Source organism: Canis lupus, chromosome 2 (assembly GCF_048164855.1).
Source record: "Canis lupus baileyi chromosome 2, mCanLup2.hap1, whole genome shotgun sequence".
NCBI classification, from domain to species: Eukaryota; Metazoa; Chordata; class Mammalia; order Carnivora; family Canidae; genus Canis; species Canis lupus.
Window position 1 is genome coordinate 15,047,148 of NC_132839.1, and position 26,114 is coordinate 15,073,261.

Sequence of the window (26,114 nt, forward strand, 5' to 3'; positions counted from 1 at the left end):
AAAACAAACTTATATTTGAAGATTTTATATAGGACATTCAAAGTACTTTGGCTTACTGAATAAGAGACTTCACATCTCTCATGGCTGGGCAGCAGCTGTGTGTCTTCTTTGAGTGTTTGCTTTGACCAGAGAGAAACTGAGCCAAGATCTGTTTGGTTTCAATGTGCAGTACATGGGGATGAAAGAGTGCACTAGTGGTGAGCACCGGGTGTTGTATGAAGTGTTGAATACGTTTCTTATTTCTAAATTAAGCATGTAAATTGATCCCATTTTGGAGGCATTTTTGAAATGTAAAAAGTCTGCTATATATTTGGAAAAATCAAATAGTTGAGATTTAAGCATTTCAATGTATTTAAATTTTACTTCAAAAAGGTAAGAATAACAACCAAATAGGGGAGGTGGAGAGTGTGTTGAGGTATCAGTGAAACAAGAATACAAGAATAGAGGAATAGAAGAATGATGATAATACTGAAGTTGGGTGATGAGAGTTTATTATGCTACTCTGTTTAGTTTGTATATATTACAACTTTTCCATGATAAAGTCTGCTACATCAAAATAGGAATTACCAACCCTCCATATTTATTAGATCTTACTTTTTACCTTTTCTTTATTGTGGTTACCGCAGATTATTTTCACCCTTCTCAAAATGCATATTCCAAACCTAGAACCTTCAGGTACTAATCAGTTCAGAGGACTGGATGAAATGTGTTCTATAGATCCTGACGATATTCCCTCCATCATAATAAGCACATGTACTTTTGAACTGCTCAGATTTATATGATTTTTAAAGATTAGTAATAAATGTGCCCATGTTGGAAAAATTAATCCTCTTTGGTATTGCAGCACAGTTATTCTAAAAAATATTTTTTAAATATACACAACATTTTTCATTGCCATATAGTTTTATCTGAAAGGACTCCGAATTACTTTAAAGTCTCCAGTGGCATAAAAATCAGAGTCACACTTAAAAGGTTCATTAGAAAGAGTCACATAAATACTCCCATTGTCCACTGTCACTTTATGAATCCTTTGCTTTACTCCTTTGGAGCACCACTTGGGTTTTGCTGATGGATCTCTAGGGTTGATAGACTGATACAGTCCTTCTCCTGTTGCCAAAGTAATTTTGTATTTATGCCAGGGACAAACTATACATGGTCGTCCATCAAAATCCTGGGGAAGGAAATAAATAAATGATTTAATAGCCTGACATTTCCAACATTCACAATAAATCTCCAACTCAGCATAAGATCTACTGCAGAAAAAACAGGTTAAAGAACAGGCCACCCTCTCTTCTTTCCCTTCCATTTACAAATTATTCTGCATAATGCAAAACCTAATCTCAGCAGTCATCAAGTCCCTTTTGCATTTGATTAGAAACCTAGTATATTAGAACCCTATCTGATATACTCTAGTATATCAGAACTCTATGAGCTCAAGCAACTCTACCATGTGACTGAATCTATGATGTTATCTATTAGATGTTAAAATGTCATTTCCTTGACAGAAATGGGGCAAGGGCATTATGTGCTTCTAAAGGAATTTTCACTAGCTGCTGGAAGAATGGTAAGCTTCAAATATAAATTTGAGAGGTTACTAAAGGCCTGAGTGTATATGTTGACTGAAGAGCAATTTGTGATCCAAAGTAGTCAATTCTCAACTTTTTAACTGTCTTGAATCAGTGCTTCTCAAATTTTAAAGAGCATGGGAATCACCTGGATCTTGTCTAAATGCAGATCCTGTTTTAAAAAAATTCAGTAGTCCTTAAAAAAAAAAAAAAATTCAGTAGTCCTAGGATAGGGTGCAAGATTCTGTAGCTCCAAGAAGCTCCCAAGTGACACCAAGGTTGCTGGTTTATGGAACAAACTTTAAGTAGCAAAGTCTTACAGGTCTTGTTATGGTCCAAAACAGAAGGATTTTATTTCACATTATCACTACCAGATGCTTACATTTGTTTCTCTATACAAGGAGTTCAGTAATACTGATATTGTGTCCCCAAAACAGTCAACAAGCATTCATATTTTCATAATTCATAAATTCATGTTCATGATTTAAACACACATATGTCCTTCTAACATAAGAATAGGTGTAGAAGTAAGTAGATATGAAGTATAGAGTGGAATGCCAAGTTTCAGCTTGTATTTTGTACAAGTGGGAGGTGGCGGGAAGGGGAAGGATGGAGAGAGATCAATTTTATGAAGTAGAAAATAAGAAGTTATGCAGCCAGTGAGTTTGGGAATGCACGAAAGTAAGACAGTTTCCCCATTCCTTCCTCAGATAAGCCTTCAGTGTGTGGTTTCCTTTTTAAAATATACATATTTATATTTTTACATTGTACAGGTAATACATACTGAAAAATTCAAACTGTAGAAGTGTATAAAGTGCAAAGTGACTATTACCTTTTATTTAAAAAATGGAATCACACTAGACCCTTCATTCTAGGACTTGCTTTTTTCACTCAGAAATATACTGCTGACATCCCTCCATACCAATACATACAGATCTATCTTGTAAGTTAATGAGGCAGTGGTTGCATAGTTTTCCATAGCACAGCTATTCATAGTTTGTTTAAACTGTGTCCTATTGTTAAAACATTTAGGTTGAAAAAAAAATTTAGGTTGCCTTCAATTTCTCATTACAACAAATAATGCCACAGTAAAATTCTCCCATATATATACTTAAACATTTGTGCAATGATATCTGTAGGTAGATATCTCAGAGTATAATTGCTAGGTCCCCTATTTATCTGTGAAATAGTTTTCTTTACATTGTAGGACTATGAATTCCTGGAATATTGGCAATTATACTTAAAGCATTAAAATAACAGTTCAAATGCAGAAATAAATTATTTTTTGCATACAGCATGAAATGAATATAAATAAGAAACATGAATTTATAGAGGATAGATTTAACTTTACATACCTCTATTTCTCCCAAATGTAAAGGTCCTCCTGAGTCTGAAAAGAAATTGAATATTACATCTAGTCACTAAAAAAAAAAAAAAAAAAAAGCCTGAAATTTTGATAGTTTTGTGGTTAGGAAACAAATACAAGGTTTACAAATGAAAAATAAACTCTTACGGTAACAGCGAATATCCATAGCATGATATTCTTCTTTGTGGTAGAAAATGACTACTTCTCTATCATGGACAACAGCTGTCATTCTTTCAGATTTTTTAATGTCTTCTTCTCTGCCAACATAGACAGGAGAATGTTCCTGCACTTCAGGATCTTGTTCAGAGCCATCAAGATCCATGCTAATTGAACTAAAAAAAAAAAAAAAAAAAGCAATCTTCACAAGTTTGGCTACAACTTACCTTAACCATATTATAAGAAATGTTTAATTCCTTTAAGACTGATGGAGGCTTTTTAAAATAGCTATATAAAAATAAAACATTCACAAATACTGGGTAATAGTCATGATTTTGAAGTAGAGATGCATAAAGTTTGCCAAAATTAGGGAGTAGTCTTCACTTTGAGGCTAGACTCATACTGGATTCATTTCAACAAGTTAGATGGATATTTCAGAAGTCCCAAGACTCAGAGCTTGACGTTTCACTGTTCTTTTACTATCATTTCAATGCTAAACAATACCCAATTATCAGTATTGTTTTCAGCCTTCCCCTAAAGGTAGGATTCTTTGATAATCTGAATAGTCTCAGATCTCTTGGTTGAAGTGACTTACTTGATTTTGCCTGGAGTAGACAGCCAGTCTTAAAAATCAACCAGAAAACTATTCTAGCACAAGGAGATAGGTATGAATGGGCATATTGCATTTTCTTAACTCAAAAATTGACATTACTTTCTTCTGCCTTATTTGGGAATTCAAAGAGATGAATTTCTCATCAATTAATTTATATAAGTATATAAACCTGTATTTCTAAACAAACAAATTTTAGTAGAGAATTTTCAGGCACTCTAAATATATTTTCTCTCAGCACAGATATTCAGGCTACTTTTTTGAAAGCAACCCTTTCAAAGGGACCTTTAAGAATATAGTCATCGTCTGTTAATTCTAGGTGAGAAAGACACATCAAGATATATCAGCGTCAGGACTGTCCTTGCAGAAGATTTTCCAGAGGGCCTCCCATATCAGGGTATTTAAGTTTTATTCTATGACTGTTTCTGAATAAAACTAAACTACATATCCTGTTTTGCCAAGAATTGCTATATTTTTTCTTCGTCCACTCCTAACCCCAAATCTTTTTCTTACCCCACCCTCTTTCCATTAGAGTTGTTATCCCAAATTTTCAGGAAACATTCCTGTTTTTCCTCCCTATCTCAGGATAGAGATTGTGGTGGTCTTTGATTTTCACAAAGTGTAAAGAACCACGTATGACATTATCTCAGGGATGACAAAGAACTTTCTTCCCTAGGCAAGAACATATTTTGAATTTTTGCAGGTAATGAAATAAAAATCACAACACACAAACTGAGACCACTCTAGGTACTTTACTTTTTATTTCTTAAATAATTACATTTTCGGATATCCTTGCATGGTTTCTGCCCTCTGCTGGAGAATGGGAATCTTCAACCATCTGGACAACATCCAGCTCCACAAACTGGCATAAAGCAGGCTTACTCCCCGAAGTTGGTGAACAGGAAAGAGGCTGCTTACAGCATTCAGGCATGAGATTTTATATGTACCTCGACCATTATCTTGGAGCAAGACTACTTCAACCCCTTTATTATATGAAAGAAATTAAAAGTTCATGGTAACATCTAATCACAATCTACTCTTTTCTTTGGGTCACTGATGGGCAAGTTTCTGTGTAATCTGTTTAGGGAGGAATGAATATATGTCTGAAAAAGCAAGCAAGCACAATTCTCAAGAACTGATTATTGACAATAATCTTTAGCACAGAATTACAATACTTCAAAAGGAAAATTTCAACAGTGGATCTTGAGATTCTCCTTTTGCAAAGTTCTCTTTCCTTGTCAGAGATTATCATTCATTTGATAAATATTTTCTGAACACACATACTGTGTGACCGGCACTGTAGATATTATATTTTAGTTGGTGAGATCAACAACAAACACCAGTTAACAAATACACGAATGAGATAATTGCACACTACTGTAACAGCCATGAAGAAAATAAAGTGGGTAATATGAGAGAGAAAGAGGAGGCCATTTTGCAAATAGGCTGAGAAGGTGACTCTGAATAATAATAGTTGAGCTGGAATCTGAAAAATGCAAATGAACTAGATATTTTAAGAGCTGAAGGAAGAGCATTCCAGGCTGAAGGAACAACAAATATGAAAGCCTGGGGAAAGCAGGGTGGAGGGAGGAGGCTTGGTTAATTTGAGGAACAGATAGGAGACTGGAGCATAGTAAATGAGCTTGGTGAGACAGACAGGAGCCAGGTCCTGCAGCACTGTGTGTGAATTTTATTCTAAGAGCAATGGGAAGCCACTGCAGGGTGTGAAGCTGGGAAGGGTGACATGATCTATTTTTAAAAGAATGCTCTGGCTGTGTGGAGAATAGATTGTATCAAAACAAGAGGAAGCAGAGAAAAAAAAAAAAAAAAGCTATTGCAGTGGTCCATGGGAGAGAATATGGTGGTTTGGACTAGGGTGTTGACTCTGTTGGGGGAGAAAATTAACAACAACAACAACAATAGCAGTAGCTACAATCACACTATGCTAACTCCATGCCAGGCATTGTTTGGAGACTTTACATTTATTAAGTCATTTAATCTCCCAGCATATTACTACAAAAAGATATTATTTTAATTGTACAGTGAGTAAATTGGTCCAGAGAGGTTGGGCTCATGGACTAGAATAAAGGAATTACAGAAAAATAAATAAGAGTGGCTCCTAGGTTTTAGTTTTGTGCAACCAGGTAGGTTGTGACTGTGATAGGAAAGCCCAAAAAAGGAATGGTATTTTCAGAAATGGAAAATCAAGAATCAGCTACATTTTGCACATAGTTTGGGGTACCTAAGAGACATCCAGATAGTGATATCAAGACTACAGTCAGATATATGAAACTAGAGCTGAGAATCACTAGAGAGAGAAATTTGGGAGTTGTCAAGTTACGGAATTCAATGGAATCACTTGGAGAGGGAATGTAGGCAGGTCTAATACAATTCTTGAGGCACACCAACATTTAGAGGTCAGGTGGAAGAGAAGCAAGACCAGTAGAGTGTCCAATCTATTGCTAATTGAATGAAATTCATTCACTGCCCACTTCCCTATCCTACATTCTCCTCAAATGGTAAGTGGTAAGCCAGCAAAAAAGGGCAGGAAATGAGGTAAGGTCCATTTGAATGCTGGCCACCTCTTTTATGTATTACAAAATGAATAATACATGAACAAAATATGGGCTTCCTAGGAAACTGTACCCAAAAATAGGTTCTTTCATGAAGAGTTGGACCTACACTATACCCCTTTCTCCTTGTAATTTCATTTATTCCCTTAACCTCCCACTCTCCTAGAAATCAAATACTGGTTAACATCCAAGTAATGGTTTATATCCAGAATTATTATTATTACTCTTTTCCCAGAATGTTTAAATTTTGCCTCCTATCAGACCCTTAAATACTCTTTTGGTCAAAAATAGAAAGGGAAAGGTGAGAAAAATAAAATCTAAGAAATATTTCAATATTGTTCATTGAAACTGGCTCAAGGGTCAACTCTGTATAGGTCTGATCCAGTATTTTTCTTTTTTAAAGATTTCATTTGTTTTATAGAGAGATAGAAAGAACAGGAGTGGTGGGGAGAGGGGGAGAAAGAGAGAGAGAATCTCAAGCAGACTCCCCGCTGAGCATGGAGTCTGATGTGGAGCTCAATCTCAGGACCCTGAGATTATGACATGAGCTGAAATCAAAAGTCAGACGCTTAACCAACTGAGCCAACCAGGTACCCCTGATCCAGTCCTTGAATCAAAATAATAATTTATATATATCACTGTATAACATTTAAGAGCCATTATTTGACTTTCAAAATTAAGCACACAGCCTTAAAAATGGCATATATGTTCATTTTCAATCCAAAACAACTCTTCTGTCATAAAGTCTCAACACATGTTTATGTTGACACAAGCCTTCCAAAACAAAATGTAACAACCATTCTAAAGGTTGTAGCAAGGCTAGGTTTTACTCAACATTTTCAATTTCAGTTCCATTTTAACAATTTCATTATTTTATGTATTTTACCAGATTGAAAAACTAGAGAAAGTTCCAGATAATTTGAGAAGTATCCAACTCTGCTTTATATAAGATAAAGAATTACACATAGGGGATCCCTGGGTGGCGCAGCGGTTTAGCGCCTGCCTTTGGCCCAGGGTGTGATCCTGGAGACCCGGGATCGAATCCCACGTCGGGCTCCTGGTGCATGGAGCCTGCTTCTCCCTCTGCCTATGTCTCTGCCTCTCTCTCTGTGTGACTATCATAAATAAATAAAAATTTAAAAAAAAAAAAAAAGAATTACACATAGAAAAGGAAAAGGAGAAAAAAAAAAAAAGGAAGTGAATCAAAGTGATGGTCCATGTTAGTTGTAGAGACCCAGATGGTGTTAAATATTAGGAAGGTCGCCATGGAATGCTCATGATATTAAACAGAACACAACTGCCTATAATTTAAGGTGTTTAACAAAATTATAAATCACATGTCAACCTCAAATATTCTAATTTTAGAAAGATGACCCTTCCAAATCCACATCCTCTTCACATACAGTAATATTGTCATATTCATAAGATATTGTACAGAATGATGTACCTTTCCTTGGTAACCGGAAAGTGCCATTTTGATTTCATTCAAGTCTTAGTTTAACATTTAACATACAAACACATATAGGCAACTTCTTTAAGAAGGGCACTTGGGGGCAGCCTGGGTGGCTCAGCGGTTTAGCACTGCCTTCAGCCCAGGGCATGATCCTGAAGACCCGGGATCAGGTCCCATGTCAGGCTCCCTGCGTGGGGCCTGCTTCTCCCTCTGCCTTTGTCTCTGCCTCTCTCTCTGTGTTTCTTGTAGATAAGTAAATTACATTTAAAAAAAAAAAAAAAAGGAGGGCACTTGGATCTTGATGAATGGTCATAAATTATAAACCCCATCCCCCGCCCCCAGAGGGAAAATTTGTTACAGGGCAGCACCAAGAGTCTCCCAGCCTTCTGATGGCTCCTCTAAATACTTATTTAACCTTGTATGACTGTTTGGAAGTCTAGGAATGTTGGGAGGAAAAGAGCATGGGTCATTTAAAAAGTAAGTTTGTAAAACAGAAGTTATGATTTAGAATTAAAAATCTCTAGGTGAATGTGTTAGGAGTGAGCTTTAGAAAGAAGGAATTTATAGGCTACTATTTTGAGAAGGGTAATTCTGAGCCATAAGGAAGAAAGATACTAGATATTACGTAAATTGAGGTGTCGTAAGTGGAATGTGTGTGTGTGCATGTGTGTTGGTGGGGAGAGGCAGGAAGGAACTTTGAATTCAAAGTATAAAGGAAAGCATTACAGGAATCAGGCTTAGGAAATTACAGAGATGTCAAATTTGTACTCTGAAGTTTACACTGTTAACTGTTACTCCAACTAACCTAGTTACTTTTTAAATAATGGAAAAAAGAACATATGCTATTTTGAAAAACTATTTCACAATAAGGAAGTCAAACTGAGACAAAAAAAACGTGATTTCATTCGAATGAATAAACAAAGAAACAAAAAGTAGAATCTGACCTATAAATACAGAGAACTGATGGTTGCCAGAGGGAAGGGGGTAGGGGGAAATAGCAAATCAGAAAGAGGAGTGGGAGGAAAGGCTTCCAGTTAAGGCATGAGTAAGTCATGAGAATAAAAGGCACAGCACAGGGAATACAGTCAGTAATACTGTGATAGTGTTATATGGTAACAGATGGTAGCTACACTTGTGTTGAGCATAGCATATCATATAGAGAAGGTGAATCACTATGTTGTACATCTGAAACTAGTGTAATATTGTGTGGCAACTATACTCCAAAAAGTCAAACAATATTTCACAATAAAAAGCAAAAATACAGTATTTTTAAGAAAAGCCAATGAGGGCCATGCCATGATTTTCTGGATTAGCTATGCTATAGCTGACAGAAGGCTGGATTACTACAACTCTCAGTTATCTTGTTTTGCTTGGTATTGGCAAGTACCCAAAGCATACACATTGCTCAGGTGGTAGTATTTACTTCCACAGTATCCAGCGTGCAGGCTTTATCAGATTTTGTGACAGGACAGACAGAGGGGCAGTAAGATAAAAAAAAAAAAAACTAAGAACAGATGAACCAAACTAGGCTGAAGAAAAAATACAGAACTTGCAACACATATAACCAACAAAGGATTAGGATTCAGAATACATGAAGAACTTCTATAAACCAGTAAGAAAGTGCAAAAAAATATAGAAAAATGGGCAAAGACACAAACATTTCATAGATGAAGTCTGCATGGTCAGTGAGCACATGTAAAGATGCTCAACCTCATCGATCAATAGGAAAAAAATAAAAGAAAGGTAAAGGATAGTGACAAATGGGATACGATTTTCTATCCAATCAATTGGCAAAAATTACACCAGGTTGGTGAGGATATGGAAAAACTGATGGTAATGACATCAGTTAGCAATAGCACAATTTGGCATTATTTAGTAAACTTGAACATATCTGTGACCCATTAATCCCCCTTTCAGTATATTTCAGAGAAACATGCACAGGTACACCAGGAAACAAGCACAAGACAGGAAAAAAACTCTTACTTTATATTTCTGTACCAAATGATCCAAAAACCAAGAAAAGGGATAAAGTGGCACTTTCTATCCTCAGAAAATGCGCCTGTGAATACAGATCACGAATGGACTGTTTGAGAATTTTGTTCGGCTTATTTAAACACTCAGTACTAGAAGAGGAATTAAAGGAATATTTACTTTTCTTTTTCCAGGCAAAAAATTAGAAATGAAATAGTAGTATCAAGACATTAACAAAATACATGAGATGTAGAGTAGCATCAAACGTTAATTAAGTTCTCTGACTTCCAAATAAATGTGAATGAAATACAATGCTACCTCAAGTTTCAGTCTCTTGAAACATAGAGTTTTAGGCGGGTTTGCACCCCAACCAAGGAAAACTGCAGTGAACTTTGCAGGACCTGATAAGAAATGTGCAGAGAACTCTGGCCTCAACGATAAAGGTTTCAGAGAACTAATATTACAGTCTTGCATTTTGCTTAGGAAAGTATTATCGTATCTCTCAAATAATGGTCATATTTACTTACGATATCTGGTAATATTTATAATTAACACCCACATTATTCTCATTATTCTTAACTAAATATTGTGACTATCACGGTCCATTCAAACAATCACAAGAGTCCATGTGTTCACCTTAATTACTATGACTTTGATGCACTATTCATATGCTCCGACACATTTCTTCTATTTTAAGTAGACTTTAAGATAGCAGGATCTTAACTAAACAAAAAGAAAGTGAAAAATTAACTGGTCTATGCAGTTTGGGGGCCAGATGAAAAGTTACTTCTGAAAAATTTGGTCATTTTGTTCCACTTTCTTCTTATCTGTGTTTTTGGCTGGTACCTCAAATAGGTTTCTAAAGGCACTAACACCATATAAAATTACCAATAGGCTATATGGATCATCAGTCTCTATCAGATGATCTCTATCATTTCCAGCATAGGTTGACTTTAAAAATCTAGTAAGTTTCCCTGAGATAATGTAGACAAAAGAGACATGAAATTAAAGGAACTTACTTGTTACTCCTCTGGAGCTCTGACAGAGGTGCTTTTACTAAGTCTGGGGACTTGATCTGCACGTTATCAGAATGCAGGACTCCAGGGTGACACCCTTGCTTTTCAGTTCAGAGAAGAGAAATGCCTTAGATAGTAGCTTGGTTCTCTCTTTGGAGGCAGAATAATAAAGCCAGTTATCCCTCCGTGAGTGCCAACTTCTTTGACTGCAAACCTGAGTTCATTAATCCTCACGAAACCTCTAAGGGGGAAATAGTGTGTCTATTTTCCAGATAAGGACACTGACAGTAAAGGATCCTCTTTAACCTTAGGAAAGGTTTCCTAAGACCACAAAGTAGCAGTCAAGATTCAAACTTCTACCTTCTGAGTCTAAACTCAGTGAACACTGGTAATATAAATCTTAACATTGCATCTAACAGCATCCACGAGTTTATAACACGTGGCCTGCAAGTAAACGGTCCTAAAAGGCACAAAACCTTTCAGCAAAATAGAGATCTGTGCATGTATGTATATATGTATAAATGCGTGTATGTGTATCACCAAACATGGTTCTGAATTTTTCTTTTTTTTTAAATTTAGGAATGTTAATGTTCAAGAGTTGCGTCAACAGAGGTTTAAAACTGGACAGTTCCCTAATCATTTAATGAAGTCGCCTGGCTGCTCTGGGATCCGCTACCATCGTCCTTGCCAGAGAGATCCTCCATCACCACGTGAGCTCATCCGGGTTTGAACCCCGGCTCTGTGTGATATGGGGCACGTCGCTGAATTTCGCTGTGCTGCAGTTTGCACAGCTGTATGAAAGGCCTGCCACATAAGGTTGTGCTGAGAAGTGAATGCTTCACTCTCAAGTGCTTCGGAGCGGGTCCCGCCCGCGGGAAGCGCTCCAATCATGTTGGCTGTCCTCGCTAAGGTCCTTCCAGCTCTGACAGGCACCAACGCCCGAGTTCAAGCTGTATTTAACATTTTAGTCAAGACGGACAGGCGCTCAGGAACCAGTCCCGGAGCGGGTTCAGCGTGCACAGATGCTGGGGCTGCAGAAACCCCGGGGCGGGTTCAGCGTGCACAAAGGCCGAGGCTGCAAAAACCCCGGGGCAGATTTAGGGTGCACGGACGCCGGGGCTGCACAAACCCCGGGGCAGGTTCAGCGTGAACGGACTCCGCGGCTGCACAAACCCCGGGGCAGGTTCAGCGTGCACGGACGTCGGGGCTGCACAAACCCCGGGGCAGGTTCAGCGTGCACGGACGCCGGGGCTGCACAAACCCCGGGGCGGGTTCAGCGTGCACGGACGCCGGGGCTGCACAAACCCCGGGGCAGGTTCAGCGTGCACGGACGCCGGGGCTGCACAAACCCCGGGGCGGGTTCAGCGTGCACGGACGCCGCGGCTGCACAAACCCCGGGGCAGGTTCAGCGTGCACGGACGCCGGGGCTGCACAAACCCCGGGGCGGGTTCAGCGTGCACAAAGGCCGGGGCTGCACAAACCCCGGGGCAGGTTCAGCGTGCACGGACGCCGCGGCTGCACAAACCCCGGGGCGGGTTCAGCGTGCACAGACGCCGGGGCTGCACAAACCCCGGGGCGGGTTCAGCGTGCACAAAGGCCGGGGCTGCACAAACCCCGGGGCAGGTTCAGCGTGCACGGACGCCAGGGCTGCACAAACCCCGGGGCAGGTTCAGCGTGCACGGACGCCGCGGCTGCACAAACCCCGGGGCAGGTTCAGCGTGCACGGGCGCCGCGGCTGCACAAACCCCGGGGCGGGTTCAGCGTGCACAGACGCCGGGGCTGCACAAACCCCGGGGCGGGTTCAGCGTGCACAAAAGCCGGGGCTGCACAAACCCCGGGGCAGGTTCAGCGTGCACGGACGCCAGGGCTGCACAAACCCCGGGGCGGGTTCAGCGTGCACGGACGCCGCGGCTGCACAAACCCCGGGGCGGGTTCAGCGTGCACGGACGCCGCGGCTGCACAAACCCCGGGGCGGGTTCAGCGTGCACAGACGCCGGGGCTGCACAAACCCCGGGGCAGGTTCAGCGTGCACGGACGCCAGGGCTGCACAAACCCCGGGGCGGGTTCAGCGTGCACGGACGCCGCGGCTGCACAAACCCCGGGGCGGGTTCAGCGTGCACAAAGGCCGGGGCTGCACAAACCCCGGGGCAGGTTCAGCGTGCACGGACGCCGGGGCTGCAGAAACCCGGGCCGGTTCAGCGTGCACAGACGCCGGGGCTGCAGCAACCCCGGGGCGAGCTCAGCGTGCAGACGCCGGGGAAGCTAGTGGAAAACGCCCCGCCTGCCCCATCCGGGGGGCGGGCCCCGCGTGGGCCTGGACGCTAACGGGAACAAGCTCGGCGGGCCTCGCCGTGACTGCGCGGAAGCCCGGCCGGAGGCTAACGGCTAACGAACGCGAGCCCTTGCGGAGAAGGGCCGCCAGCAAGGCCAACAACACCCCCTCCTCGGGCCGCGCCGCCGCCGGAAGCCCGGGCTCAGGCCCGCCGCCCAGCCGGAAGCAGCGCCTCTCGCGAGCCCCGCCCAAGCCGCGGCGAGAACGCAACTCACCTTCCCGGAGCTCCTCGCTCCGCCTCCGCAGGGCCGGCCGGCCGCCCAGGCCGCGTGACGCTACTGCGCAGGCCCGGGCTGCGGCCGCGGCGCGGGGCCGGGGGGCGGGGCGAAGTCGCCCACGTGACCCGCGGTCCCCGCCCCACGTGACGCCCGCGCCCCGCCGGGACCTCGGGGCTGGCGGTGGTGGAAGAGTGTTTGCAAATGTAGGTGGCTTCTGTTTGCTTCTGGGTGTTGGTCGATCTCGCTGCGTTTATCCACGTTTTATTTTATTTGCTTATTTAAACAGTCGCTCCCCCCAGCGCGGGGCTGGAGACCGAGAGTCGCGGGCTCTTTCTAGTGTGCCAGCCCGGCGCACATTTTTTTTTTTTTAAGATTTTATTCATTTATTCAGGAGAGACAGAGAGAGAGGCAGAGACACAGGCAGAGGCAGAAGCAGGCTCCATGCAGGGAGCCCCTGGTGGGACTCGATCAGCCGCCGAGCCACCCAGGCGCCTCCCACACCTTTCAAGTGCTCCCGCTCTCAGGAATTGACCTAATAAAAATATTTACAGAAATTCCTCAGGGTGCAAACAATCCGTGCATAAGGATGCTGATTGCAGGGAACGAATAAGAATAGCTGAAGTCCTCAGCAAGAAGGGAATGAATGATGGTCCAATAAAATACAGTGTAGACATGTGAATTATTTTGTAGCCGTTTACTCACGACCAGATTCCATGAAAGCGGTGAGTGTTTGAAAGGAAGGCACGCAATACACGATTCTTCAGTGAAAGTAAACGTGATCTCTCAAGATACAAATAGATACGTCTGTACATGAGCTTTTTATTAAAAAAAAAAAGTATTTTTAAAAACTTAATGGTGCTTGCATTGGAGTTGGTGGTTGGTTATCACTTTACTATTTTGACAGTTGCAACTTTTTCCTCCTTATACTTTCTGAGTTAAACAAACAAAAACCTCCCCACTTCCTCCTTGTGTTCAAGGCTGCAAGCTAGTTGAGTCCAGAATGTTGTTGTTTTTTTTGTTTTTTAAGATTTTGTAGAGGCAGAGACACAGACAGAGGGAGAAGCCCGACGTGGGACTCGATCCCAGGTCTCCAGGGTCACGTCCTGGGCTGAAGGCGGCGCTAAACTGCTGAGCCACCCGGGCTGCTCATGTCCAGAGTGTTTTTTAAAGTGTCCCTGGCTGTGTTCTGACGTTGTACTTGGTAATTCCAACTATGCCTTAGAATCACCTGGGAGTTTTAGGTAGTCATGATGCCCAGACCAGTGACACCTGGGGGACGGAGGGCAAGAGGGGTCAGTTTTTCTGACTTCCCAAGTGACTCCAATGTGAACTCAAGGTTGAAAACCACAAGGTGTATTTAATATCCTGAGTACTGATCTCAGATCCTAGAGTGGTCCAGTGGGTCTCAGGCCGTTGAAACCCAGGGGCCTTGTTCATTTATCTCAGCGTGCTATGCAAATATCATTTTTCCTATGAGCCTCAACAAATAAGAGTTTTAGAAACCTAGAATGATGGATCTGCCTCCAATGCTTGTTTCTTTTGATTTTTGTTCGGTTCAGTATACTTTTAGGGTGATAATATTTTATGCGATAATTTCCCTTTTGACCATTTATTTCACTGATCCAAACAAAAACTAACCATCTAGTTTTGATGAACTGCTTTACCAAAGTGATAAAATATATTTGAATTTATTATAATTTATATTAATCAGTTAGCCATCTAAATTATTTTAAGGCACACAGAGGGTATTAGCAGTCTTTAGCTTGTGTCGTGGAAGGACTAAATAAAGTTTGCGGTTTCTTTTTTTTTTTTTTTTAAGATTTTATTTATTCGTGAGAGACAGAGAGAGAGAGGCAGAGACACAGGCAGAGGGAGAAGCAGGCTCCATGCAGGGAGCCTGACACAGGACGTGATACTGGGACCCCAGGATCACGCTCTGGGCTGAAGGCAGGTGCCAAACCGCTGAGCCACTCAGGGATCCCAAGTTTGCTGTTTCTAATGAAAAGTCCTTCTTGCCTTGACATAATCTGGACATTAAAATAAGACACAACTTAGATTCATTGACCTTAAATCTGATTTCTAATAAACTGAAGACCTCAGTTACGCATCCATATATACAAAGGAGGGAGAGAGAGAAATGGAAACTTTCTTTTATCTCTACCTAGAGTATCAGTGGAATTAATCATGTAATAATATGGAATGCCTGGAAAACTACTGGGAATGGGGGGACACTTTCTATCTTCTCTCTCCTTGGAACCAATCTACATCTTCCTCTAGAACCTTACTCCAGTTGTTCTTTTGTCTTTTCTTTCCTACTGTTGACACCTAGTGGTAGCCCTGGTGTGCATTTTCTTACCTACTGTGGAAAATAACTTTTCTTCTGTGAACTTGCTCTTCAATGCCTTTGTCTAAAAATAGTTTTAAATGTCCCTTCTCACCTTTGTGAGCCTCTCTCCTGTGCTCTGAGCATCAGGCTGTTTCTAGGCAGGTGTTTTTGGAACCAAGCCCTTCCTCTTAGAGAAGTTCAAAACCTGCCTTCAATTCTAAATAATCTGTTTTGTGAGCTAATGAAGATGTTGGTGTGCTGATAGTTTCACTACAGTGAGGTTTGAAGAGTATCAACCACTCTGGATTTCCTATTCTTTTAAACAAGAAAAGGGCGATCACATTGCCCTTATTAGGCTATTGGGATTCAGATAATGAGAAAGTGAGGGTGGCTTTAAATACAGACTATCTTCTTATGACTCCTATCTGAAAGTCTCCACAGTATTCATTTGTTGTGGATTACCCGTGTGACATTCTTACTTGGACACCATGAGAGAAACAGTAGTGTTCACCAGACATCCCTACTATCCCACATTTCCCACCCCATTTACAATTGGTGAGGCTATGTGACTACTTTTGGCCAATGGGCAGTGAGTGAATATGCAGTGTGTCACTCTTAGATTGAAGCATAGAAGAGCTCCTATTCCACCTCCCTGCTCTCCCTCTCTCTTTTTTATTTTTTTATTTTTGGTCATGACCACAGACATCCTAGATTGTGGACCTCTACTAGCCTGGGTCCCTGAGTGACCATGTGGAACAGAGACCACCCACCAACCCCCAGTCACTACCTTCCAGGAGGCCATGAAAGATACGTAACTGAAGTGAGAAATAAACAGTTCTTGTGTTAAGCCAGCAAAGTTCTAAGGTTGTTTATGATTATACTAAAGCATAACTTAACCTGATATCTTTTTGCTATCTTCAGTTTTATGTGTTCAAGATTGAAATATTAATTTTCTGGGATCCCTGGGTGGCTCAGCGGTTTGGCGCCTGCCTTTGGCCCAGGGCGCGATCCTGGAGACCGGGATCGAATCCCACGTTGGGCTCCCAGTGCGTGGAGCCTGCTTCTCCCTCTGCCTATGTCTCTGCCTCTCTCTCTCTCTCTGTGACTATCATAAATAAATTTAAAAAAAAAAGGTAAAAAAAATATTAATTTTCTCCTGTAAACCTGTACTTCCTTTGTTCCCTCTATAAGTGACAGCCCTGTTCATCTACATGCTTAAGGTAGAAACCTAGATGCCATACTCACATCTCCCCTTTTCTCACTCCTCCAGTGTGGAAAAGAATTGGCATAGCTGACCTAAGACTGCTATCCTTGGAAAGCTCTGCTTGTAAGGCTGGCTCCTGGCTGGTGTCTGCGAATTTGGCTGGCAAATAGTTCTCTATATTGATAAAAGATTTTCCCTAAATAATAAGGATGTCTCACTGTGACTAAACTGTCCATACATAAGTAAAATCTTAAAAAAAAAAAAAAAAGGCAGCCTGGGTGGCTCAGCAGTTTAGCTCTGCCTTCAGCCCAGGGCATGATCCTGGAGACCTGCGATCGAGTCCCGTGTTGGGCTCCCTGCATGGAGTCTGCATTTCCCTCTGCCTGTGTCTCTGCTTCTCTCTTTCTCTCTCTCTCTCTGTGTCTCTCATGAATAAATAAATAAAATCTTTTTAAAAAATAAACTGTTCATACAAACAACATGGTTGATGCTGACCATGACCTGCTTTCCTTCTGGGAGTCTGGAACTTTGGTACATGCTAGGCAGAGCTGCCTACATGGCCAGACCCCAATAAAACCTTTTGGGTGATGAATCTTTAACGAGCTTCCCTGGGCAAAACTGTTGCATGCTCCTTTTCTGTATTTTTATTACTGGCAAAAGAATCAGCTTTGTGTTACGCCTCCAGAGAGGGAGAGAACATAAGGAAGCCTGCACCTGAATTCCTCCATTTTTCCCCGTGTCCTTTTTCTCTTATAATCTAGCTGTGTATTCTTATAATCTCATTATAATAATTTTAGCATGAGAAGAACTATCTGATGAATTCCATGAGTCATTCTAGTGAATTCCCAAACATAATATGGTCCTAGGGGCCCTCATGGTATCCCCCCCATATTTCATCCAGGACTGGGCCATGTCAGTTCTACATCCTAAAATATATTTCAAATGATGGTGCTGCTTTTCTTTATGTGTTGTCACCGCTCTGGAAGATGCCATCATCTTTTATTTGTATTGGACTTTAGAGGACCCAATAAAAAAAAAAACAAAAAACTTTTTCCCCCCTGCCTGAGTTTGGAACCAACTGAAAGAGATAGTAAGAGACCGAAGTGTAAACTTTATTTAATAACAAAAATCTGGATTGGAGTAGCTTAAATGTGCAGCCAAATGGATTTGCTAACATCTCCAGAATTAAATGTATATGCCCAAATTGCTGCCCTCTACCTTAGTGCTGTCCCATCTTGAGAGGATGAACCAGATTTTTTTTAATAAACTAGATTATACTCTCTTTAGACAGACAGTTTTGTAGAAAGGAGAAAGGAGTGGCTGAGCATACAAAACAAGAGAGTAAAGGTCAGAGATTTTAAGATTTCTTGCTCACTCACTTTGAATTTTATCTTCCAAATGGAACTCCCCATCCTGGGCGGTAAGCAAATAATACACATGCTGGCTGTAAGTAGGCAGTGGAGAAGAGAGTGTGATCAGTGAACACCAGGTTGTCTGTAGTGAGCCTCAAGCAAAACACTGGCCATTAGTACTAAGCCAGGCTAAGTAAATAGGCACAGAGCTACGTGGGCCCAGCAAAGAGCCTTAGGTGAGAGGGGGAGGGTCGTAGGGTGCAGGTTGCTGCTCCTTGACCTTAAAGCATGTTGAGAACATAGTCATTCTACCACATTCGGTCTCAGCAAAGGTAGGAAGGCCAAAAAGACGTCAGAAAGCAGACATAGCATTTTCTCATGTGCTTGTTGGCCACGTGTGTCTTCTTTGGTGATATTTCTGTTTATGAATGCTCTGCACCACTTGCCATCAGGGAAATACAAATCCAAGCCACAATGAGATACCACCTCACACCGGTGAGAATGGCAAAAATTAACAAGACAGGAAACAGATGTTGGAGAGGATGTGGAGAAAGGGGAACCCTCTTGCGCTGTTGGTGGGAATGTGAACTGGTGCAGCCACTCTGGAAAACTGTGTGGAGGTTCCTCAAAGAGTTAAAAATAGAACAGCCCTACGACCCAGCAATTGCACTGCTGGAGATTTACCCCAAAGATACAGATGCAGTGAAACGCCGAGACACCTGCACCCCGATGTTTCTAGCAGCAATGTCCACAATAACCAAACTGTGGAAGGAGCCTTGGTGTCCATCGAAAGATGAATGGATAAAGAAGGTGTGGTCTATGTATACAACGGAGTATTACTCAGCCATCAGAAAGGACGAATACCCACCATTTGCTTCAACATGGATGGAACTGTGGAGGGTATTATGCTGAGTGAAATAAGTCAATTGGAGAAGGACAATCATCATATGGTTTCACTCATACTAAGAATATAAGAAATAGTGAAAGGGATTATAAGGGAAAGGAGGGGAACTGAGTGGGAAAAATTTGAGAGCGAGACAAAACATGAGAGACTCCTAACTCTGGGAAACAAATAAAAGGTTGCAGAAGGGGAGGTGGGTGGAGGGTTGACTGGGTGATGGGCACTGAGGAGGGCACTTGATGGGATGAGCACTGGGTGTTATATGTTGGCAAGTCGAACTTAAATAAAAACAAATTAAAAGAAAAGAAAGACATAGCTAAGGCCAGGATTAAATTACAGGAAAAAAATGCCTTTGGGTACATACGTAGAATAATGTTTCCTGCAGTTAGAGATAGTGAAGTTAATGAAACATAAGCTCAGGTCCCCTCACATGTTTGAGCCCTTTCCAAGGTCCTGAGCAACTCTAGTAATGTATTCCCACAGTCATCTTTTATATCCTTTTAATATAATCTGGAAGCACACAAAATTATAGAAAAGTAGTACAGAGAACTCTACCCCAACAGCCATTTAAAAGTATGTTGCCAATCTGATGCCACATCAGCCCCTAAAGCTCTAGTATATAAATTTCCTGCAAATAAGAACATTCTACATAACCACAATTCAGCTGTCAAAATCAGGAAGTTAACATTGACATTTAATCTTCAAATCCAGTTCAGAATGATTTAGTTGTCATATCTGTTTGGCTTCCTTGTCTGGGACAGTTTCTCAGGCTTTCACTAACGTGACATTCACATTTTTAAAGGTCATAGGCCATGTATTTTATAGAATGTCCCCCAACTGCACTTTGTCTGACATGTCCTTAGGGGATTCAGATTATGAATCTTTGGCAGGAATTTCACGTAGATTGGATTCTGAGCCCTGGCAGGGCTGTACTTCTATTCCCTTCTCACTCAACTTGAACCAAACTCACTACACTACCATGTGGCCATCCACCCCACTGGCTGTCACTCCTCTCTAAGCCACTGTATGTTCCCCCAACCCCATAGCCAGCATAGGTGTCCACCCTGCTCTGTCTTCCCTACTGGTTTAGGACTGAATTGTTTGTGAAGAAAGGAGAAGAGAGAACGGAATAGTTGTCATAAATTTTGTAAAAAATGTACAAAAGTAGGATGATCTAACTTCGGGGATGAAGGCCATTGTCTCTTTTCCTTCCATCGCACAGGCATTTTTGGGATTTGGCTAGGAGGCAGTTTGAGTTGGAAATGCATTTAGTTTGTGTTTGATGGGATATATTTATATGGTTGGCAGTCAGTTGTGGTGCATAGTAAAGGTTTTGCTGGCCTTCCCAGTGTAAAAACGGCCTCTAAAAATAATCCCAGTGTTAGCTCTTCTTATAAGCTCGCGTGCAGGCCAGTGTTCTACCAAAATGTAACGGCTGTGGTGTCTGCAGTAGGGAATATGAAAGTCTTGGAAGAGAAATAAGATCTGAACAGATAGAGCCAGAAACTATTCTATGGAAAATCCTATCTTATCATTAGACTTTTGGTAAAATTGTAAACACGTGATTCTATTCTCATAAACAGTACACGTGGGATATGCTCAATAAGACAGCCTATAAACTATAAATTCATGTATCTTTCTTGATGGAAATCATATGAAACAGAATTTATCATAATTTCTGTGTCTATAAGTACACAAACCTATACTTAGACTACTATTTGTTTTATGCTTTCTTTTGATTAAAAAAAGATTATGCTTTAGGAAAGATCCAGTTATCTTTCTATTCTCTGTATGTAAGATATTTGTAAATGGTTATTATGTGAAGGAATGAGTGAAGAGTAGGGAGACAAAAGATATAGGCAAAAAGTGTGATAGTGGTGTGTCTAGCAATTAGTAAATGTTTGCTCTCATGTTTGGTTTTTAATATTTGTATTTTTCATGATTATTTGCCCATTCTGAATATTCACTTTCATATCTAATTTTTTTAAAAAAATTTATTATTCTGTATTCTTTTTCTTAAAGAGAGCCTCCCCCTCCCGCCCACTGAAACCTGGATCTACTCTGAGCTGCATCTAAACTGCAAGGCGGCTGAGCTCTGTGCCCGCTACAGAGCGCTAGTGAGTATCTAACTGGAAATTGTCCAATGACAGCGTGGGTAGGCAGCACTGCCTGGGCTGCTCCAAATTCCATCTGCATTCTGGTCCAGAAGGGGAAGCATGGCAGGACTAGCCTTGGATTCGTGTAGATGTCACATGCTCAAAGTGACTCCACACCGTCTCTTTGAGTCCAGATGGCGCTGGGGAAAGTGTACCTAGAGGCAGATTGCTTAGCCAAAGTCACGGCAAATAGTCACCGAGGCACGGGGCTGAAAATATATGCTCCAAGAGAGCTCCATGGCATGGCATAGAGGCCCTGCTCAATTAAGTAGGAGAACTCAGAATGGAAATGACAATGAAGAGATTTTTGATCTGTAAGAAGAGAAAGACACCTGGAAATGCAAGGGCCTCCACCTTTACAAACTTTTGATCTTGTAAGAAGGCAGTTTCAGTTGCCTCTGTGTCAGGTAAATGCATGGATAGATCTTCTCCCCATCCCAGAGTTGTTAACGTGATGCTAAATTAATCTTTTATGAGCAGATTTCTCCCAGTTTACTTCACAGGTTGTAGTTTTGGACAACCTACATCTATTAACTGGCATCCACCCTGGGGAAGCCAAGACCAAGCGTCTTTCTTTCTTTTTTTTTTTTTTTTTTTAAGATTTTATTTATTTATTCATGAGAGACACACAGAGAGAGAAGCAGAGACACAGGCAGAGGGAGAAGCAGGGTCCATGCAGGAAGCACGATGTGGGACTCAATCCCGGGACCCCAGGATCATGCCCTAGGCTGAAGGGAGGTGCTTAATCGCTGAGCTACCCAGGCATCCTACCAACTGTGTTTCTAATCTCATATCCTGAGCCTATTCCAGAGAGTCTTTGGTGACATCAAGTACTGGGTTGTCAGAGTACCGTTTTACTTGACCTTTGTTCTAGGAGTAGGGGGTGAGGAACTGCAATAAAGTTCTGCTTCCTGTTAAGACTTTGAACTCTTTGAAAGAGTGAGGCTCATCATAAGATGGGAATTGAACAAATAGAACCTCAGAGGTCCTAAAGGAATACCTCATTTCAGGGAGAGCAGTCTGCAGCTTCCACTGCCAAAGGAAGGATCCACAAATCCCCCATGCTTCAGGGAACTCTCCAGCAGAGGCTACGTGGAATTGGCACTCAAGGAGGTCTTTAATTATTTCATATAAGATAGGAAATTTTGATTTTTGAACTATGGTTCTTTGGATTTTGTTATCTTTCGGCTTTACTCTATTAGAGGATTTAATCTCTGAACCTCGGTTTCTCCCTAGAATTTGGTTTAGAACCCCAAAAGGGAGGATGTTTGTTTGGGTTCTGATTGTTATTGTTTGTTTTTAATTTGACCCCCATAGCTCCAACAGTGGAGAGAGTCCAGGAATGCTGGTCCAATTGAAATCCCTTCACATGAGGCCAAGGGTTAAGGCTGTGTGGTGCTTTCTAACACTCTGCTGAGCCCAGTGTTTTCTGGCATGAGTGTGCAGCATTAAAGGTGGATCTGTCTAGTGTCAGGGTCTCCACATCTCTTGAGAGCAGCACTTGAAGTCTTGACATAGTGTCTGACTTCTCTCCATCTTATTATAGAATTGATGAGGCTCATGCAGAATGGTGCCAAGGATGATTCCCTAGTATTATTCACCTTTGCTCCACCTGGGGTATCAATTTATGGCACAGTTCTGACAATGCTGTTAATGCTTCTGAATCTAGTTTCCTGAGGTCTTAGGGAGGAAGAACACCTCTGCCACATGCTCTTCAAAACCATTGCCTTACCTCAACTCTGAAATGTTCCAGGTTTTGCCTGCATATGGCCAAATGTATCTTCAATGCTTTAGTCCCTTCCACTGTGCCCTTGTTCCTTCTAGAAAGGCTTGGATGAGTTTCTGATGGGTTAATTTGCTTCTTTTGTTGGTCTCTTTATCTGCTGTGTGCACTGTTTGCCAAATTGAGTGCCTTCTTTCCCTCCTTTTACTTTCTCCTTGCTTTCTAGCCTAGACATTTTCCCTCTGGATCTTCCCAGAAAAGGCTTTATGCAAAAACAAATTTTTCTTTACTTGGATGATCCCCAAGAGAAGATAACCTTCCATCAGATCAACATCTAAGATCATGCTTGCTCTGGGATTGTCCAAGCTGGCTCTATCTTAGTATGTGTCAATTTGGTCGTCCTTTTCCATGACCCTAACTCACCGTATTTCTACTGCCTGTTCCCTCGAAGTATAGGCATTATCAATATCCTACTTTTGGTATCACTTTTTTTTTTTTTAAGATTTTGTTTATGTATTCATGAGAGAGAGAGAGAGAGAGAGAGAGAGGCAGAGACACAGACAGAGGGAGAAGCAGAGGGAGAAGCAGGCTCCATGCAGAGAGCCCAATGTGGGACTCGATCCCGGGACTCCAAGATCACACCCTGGGCTGAAGGCAGGCGCTAAACCGCTGAGCCACCCAGGGATCCCCTTGGTATCACTTTTGAACTCACATAAAAGTATTTTATCCTGAGTATTTTATCCTAATTATTCTAGTCTTCTTTTCCCTTAAATCTGCATTAGTCTTCAGGACGTGGTTCTAATGGACTAGCCCTAGAGATCAGGCTACAAAGTCCATATGTGACTGCTGGAAGCCGTGTGTGTGTGTGTGTGTGTGTGTGTGTGTGTGTGTGTGTTGGAAGTGGGGACAATTCCCAAAGAAGTTTTATTTCGAAGAAGGCAGAGGTTCCTAAAAGGTGTTCACTTGGAGCATTGTTTTGTACTTAGCATTATTGAAGGTTCTGAGAGGTACTGCTTTAAAGAAACTGGGTGGTGGGGGATCCCTGGGTGGCTCAGCGGTTTAGCGTCGCCTTCAGCCCAGGGCGTGATCCTGGAGACCCAGGATCCACCCGGGATCGAGTCCCGTGTCTTCCATGTTGGGCTCCCTGCATGGAGCCTGCTTCTCCCTCTCCCTCTACCTATGTCTCTTCCTCCCCCCACCCCTCCACCTATGTCTGCCTCTCTCTCTTCTCTGTGTATTCTCATGAATAAATAAATAAAATCTAAAAAAATAAATAAATAAAGGTCAGGGAGGTTGTTTTACAATAGAAGAAACTAAAGAGACATAACAAGCCAGAGTGTACGCTGTAATTAGATTTAGGTTCAAACGGAAAAAAAAAATCTATTCAAGTTATGTTGAGGACAAAAGCGATAACTTGAATACGGTGAGTATTAGGTAATCTTAGGGAATTGTTAACTTAAGTGTGGTAATGCTCTTGTGGTTATGCAAGAATGTCTTAGTGTTCAGAGATGAAATGTAATGATATGGTGTTGGCAACTAATTTCCAAGTTATTCAAAAACAGCAAAATATATATAGATATGTAAAAGCAAAGATGGCAAAATGTTAACAATTGTGGAATCTCAGTGGTGAATATGTGGGTGTTCTTTTGTATTATTCTTCAACTTTTCTGTGTATTTCATAATAAAAAACTAAAAAGAGAGACCTATTTAACCTAGTGTTCTAAACATTTAACTTTGAAACTTTTTTTTTTCCTTTATGATATATTAATATGGAAGCATCTGTTGCTTCACAAAGTATACTCTGGAACATGTTGGCCTAGGTCAGGCTTTCAATGGCTACATTTAAAAAAATATGCAATAATGATAAATGCTCAGTGAAGAATACAAATCCTTTTTAAAAATTCAGAAGGCCCTTAAAAAACTCCCAACCAGCTAGCTGAGGAAATGTTTGCTACATGTTTGCTGCCTTATTTACAATGCAGCAGTTCTAATACTCCTTTAACACAGTGGTGTGACTTCATTGGCCAGAGGGATGAAGTTCACAGCTTGTAGAGTGGTTCTTAAATGTCTGCGATTGCGTTATCCACATAATTTGTTTTAGTATAACCTTCTGGATGATGATCCAGTCTAAATTTTCAATCAGCTGTATCCTTCTGTACTTAAAAGAATTAGGCGAAATGATAGATTGCTTAGAGCACATTCAGGAAGAGAGAGAAACAAAAATTTGCAGGCATAATTGACACTTCCTATCTGGGATGAAGTTTTAAAGAAACCCATAGTTTCTTGTCATGGCTAATTGAGGTATCCACTTAACTAGGACAAGGAATGCTGAGATATTTGGTTAAACATTATTTTAGGGTGTGTCTGTGGTGTTTCTGGATGAGATTAGCATTTGAATTGGTAGACTGACTAATGCAAATTGCCTTCCCCCATATGGCTGGGCATCATCTAATCCATTGAGGGCTTCATAGAACAAAAGAACAATAGAACCCAAAGCTGGAGAAAGGGAAAATTCACTCTCTCTGTCTGACTGTGCTGGAACATAGCTTTCCTGCTCTCTAACTGGAACTACGCCACCAGCATTTCTGGGTCTCCAGCTCGTAGATTGCAAACGGTGGGACTTCTCAGCCTCTCTAATTGCTTGAGCCAATTCCTTATAATAAATATATATGTATACACACACACACTGTCGTTTCTGTTTCTCTGGAAAACCTTAACAAATACTAATTCCTTATATCCACTTGGATGACTTTAGAGAAGACAGCACGTCTAAACAATGAGGAAATTTACTATTTCACATAAGACAATCTGAGGTTGGACAGCTCAAATTTTGGTTAATTCAGCTACTGAACTACATAATCAAAGACTTGGGGTTTTACCCTTCCACTCTGAGCTGTATGATGCTGGCTTTCTCTTAAGGTGATCTCCCCTCTTTGGGTTTTAAGATGGCTGTGAAAGCTTTAGGTCACATCTATAACCTACACCATCTGGAAGAAGAGAAAGAACTGCCTCTACTAATATCTCCTATTTAAGGTTAGGAAACCTTTGCCAGAAGCCCTCACCTCTAGTTTCATTGTCCAGAACCAATCGACCCGCAGGCAGAATGGATTGACCATGGTTGACTTAGATATATCCCAGAGCTGGAGGAGGGTTATCTTCCTTGATAGGTAGAGTGGCAGTTGTGAAATATGA

At 41.5% G+C, this 26,114-nt stretch overlaps 2 protein-coding genes across 3 annotated transcripts in view; one reads left to right on the forward strand and one right to left on the reverse strand.

The window, feature by feature from the left end:
- The window catches only part of LOC140612798 (uncharacterized), a 134,265-nt gene that overhangs the window by 71,792 nt on the left and 36,359 nt on the right, over positions 1–26,114 (forward strand). Inside the window, exons 2-3 of the mRNA XM_072790900.1 lie at positions 11,290–13,463; positions 21,066–21,160. Of these exons, the coding sequence (XP_072647001.1) occupies positions 11,733–13,463; positions 21,066–21,119 (1,785 nt within the window). The 5' untranslated portion in view covers positions 11,290–11,732 and the 3' untranslated portion in view covers positions 21,120–21,160. The remainder of the gene's footprint in view (positions 1–11,289; positions 13,464–21,065; positions 21,161–26,114) is intronic.
- On the reverse strand, positions 475–13,342 carry RFESD (Rieske Fe-S domain containing). 2 transcript variants are annotated; one of them, XM_072790973.1, is made up of 5 exons: positions 13,258–13,296; positions 10,714–10,860; positions 3,079–3,263; positions 2,921–2,955; positions 475–1,171 (listed from the first exon to the last, which is right to left on the reverse strand). In XM_072790973.1, exons 3-5 carry the CDS (start codon positions 3,251–3,253, stop codon positions 905–907), a joined length of 477 nt encoding a protein of 158 aa, XP_072647074.1. In that variant the 5' UTR covers positions 3,254–3,263; positions 10,714–10,860; positions 13,258–13,296; the 3' UTR covers positions 475–904. The 2 variants fall into 2 exon arrangements, with proteins under 2 accessions (XP_072647074.1, XP_072647063.1); XM_072790962.1 differs by lacking the exon at positions 10,714–10,860 and having other exon boundaries at positions 13,258–13,342.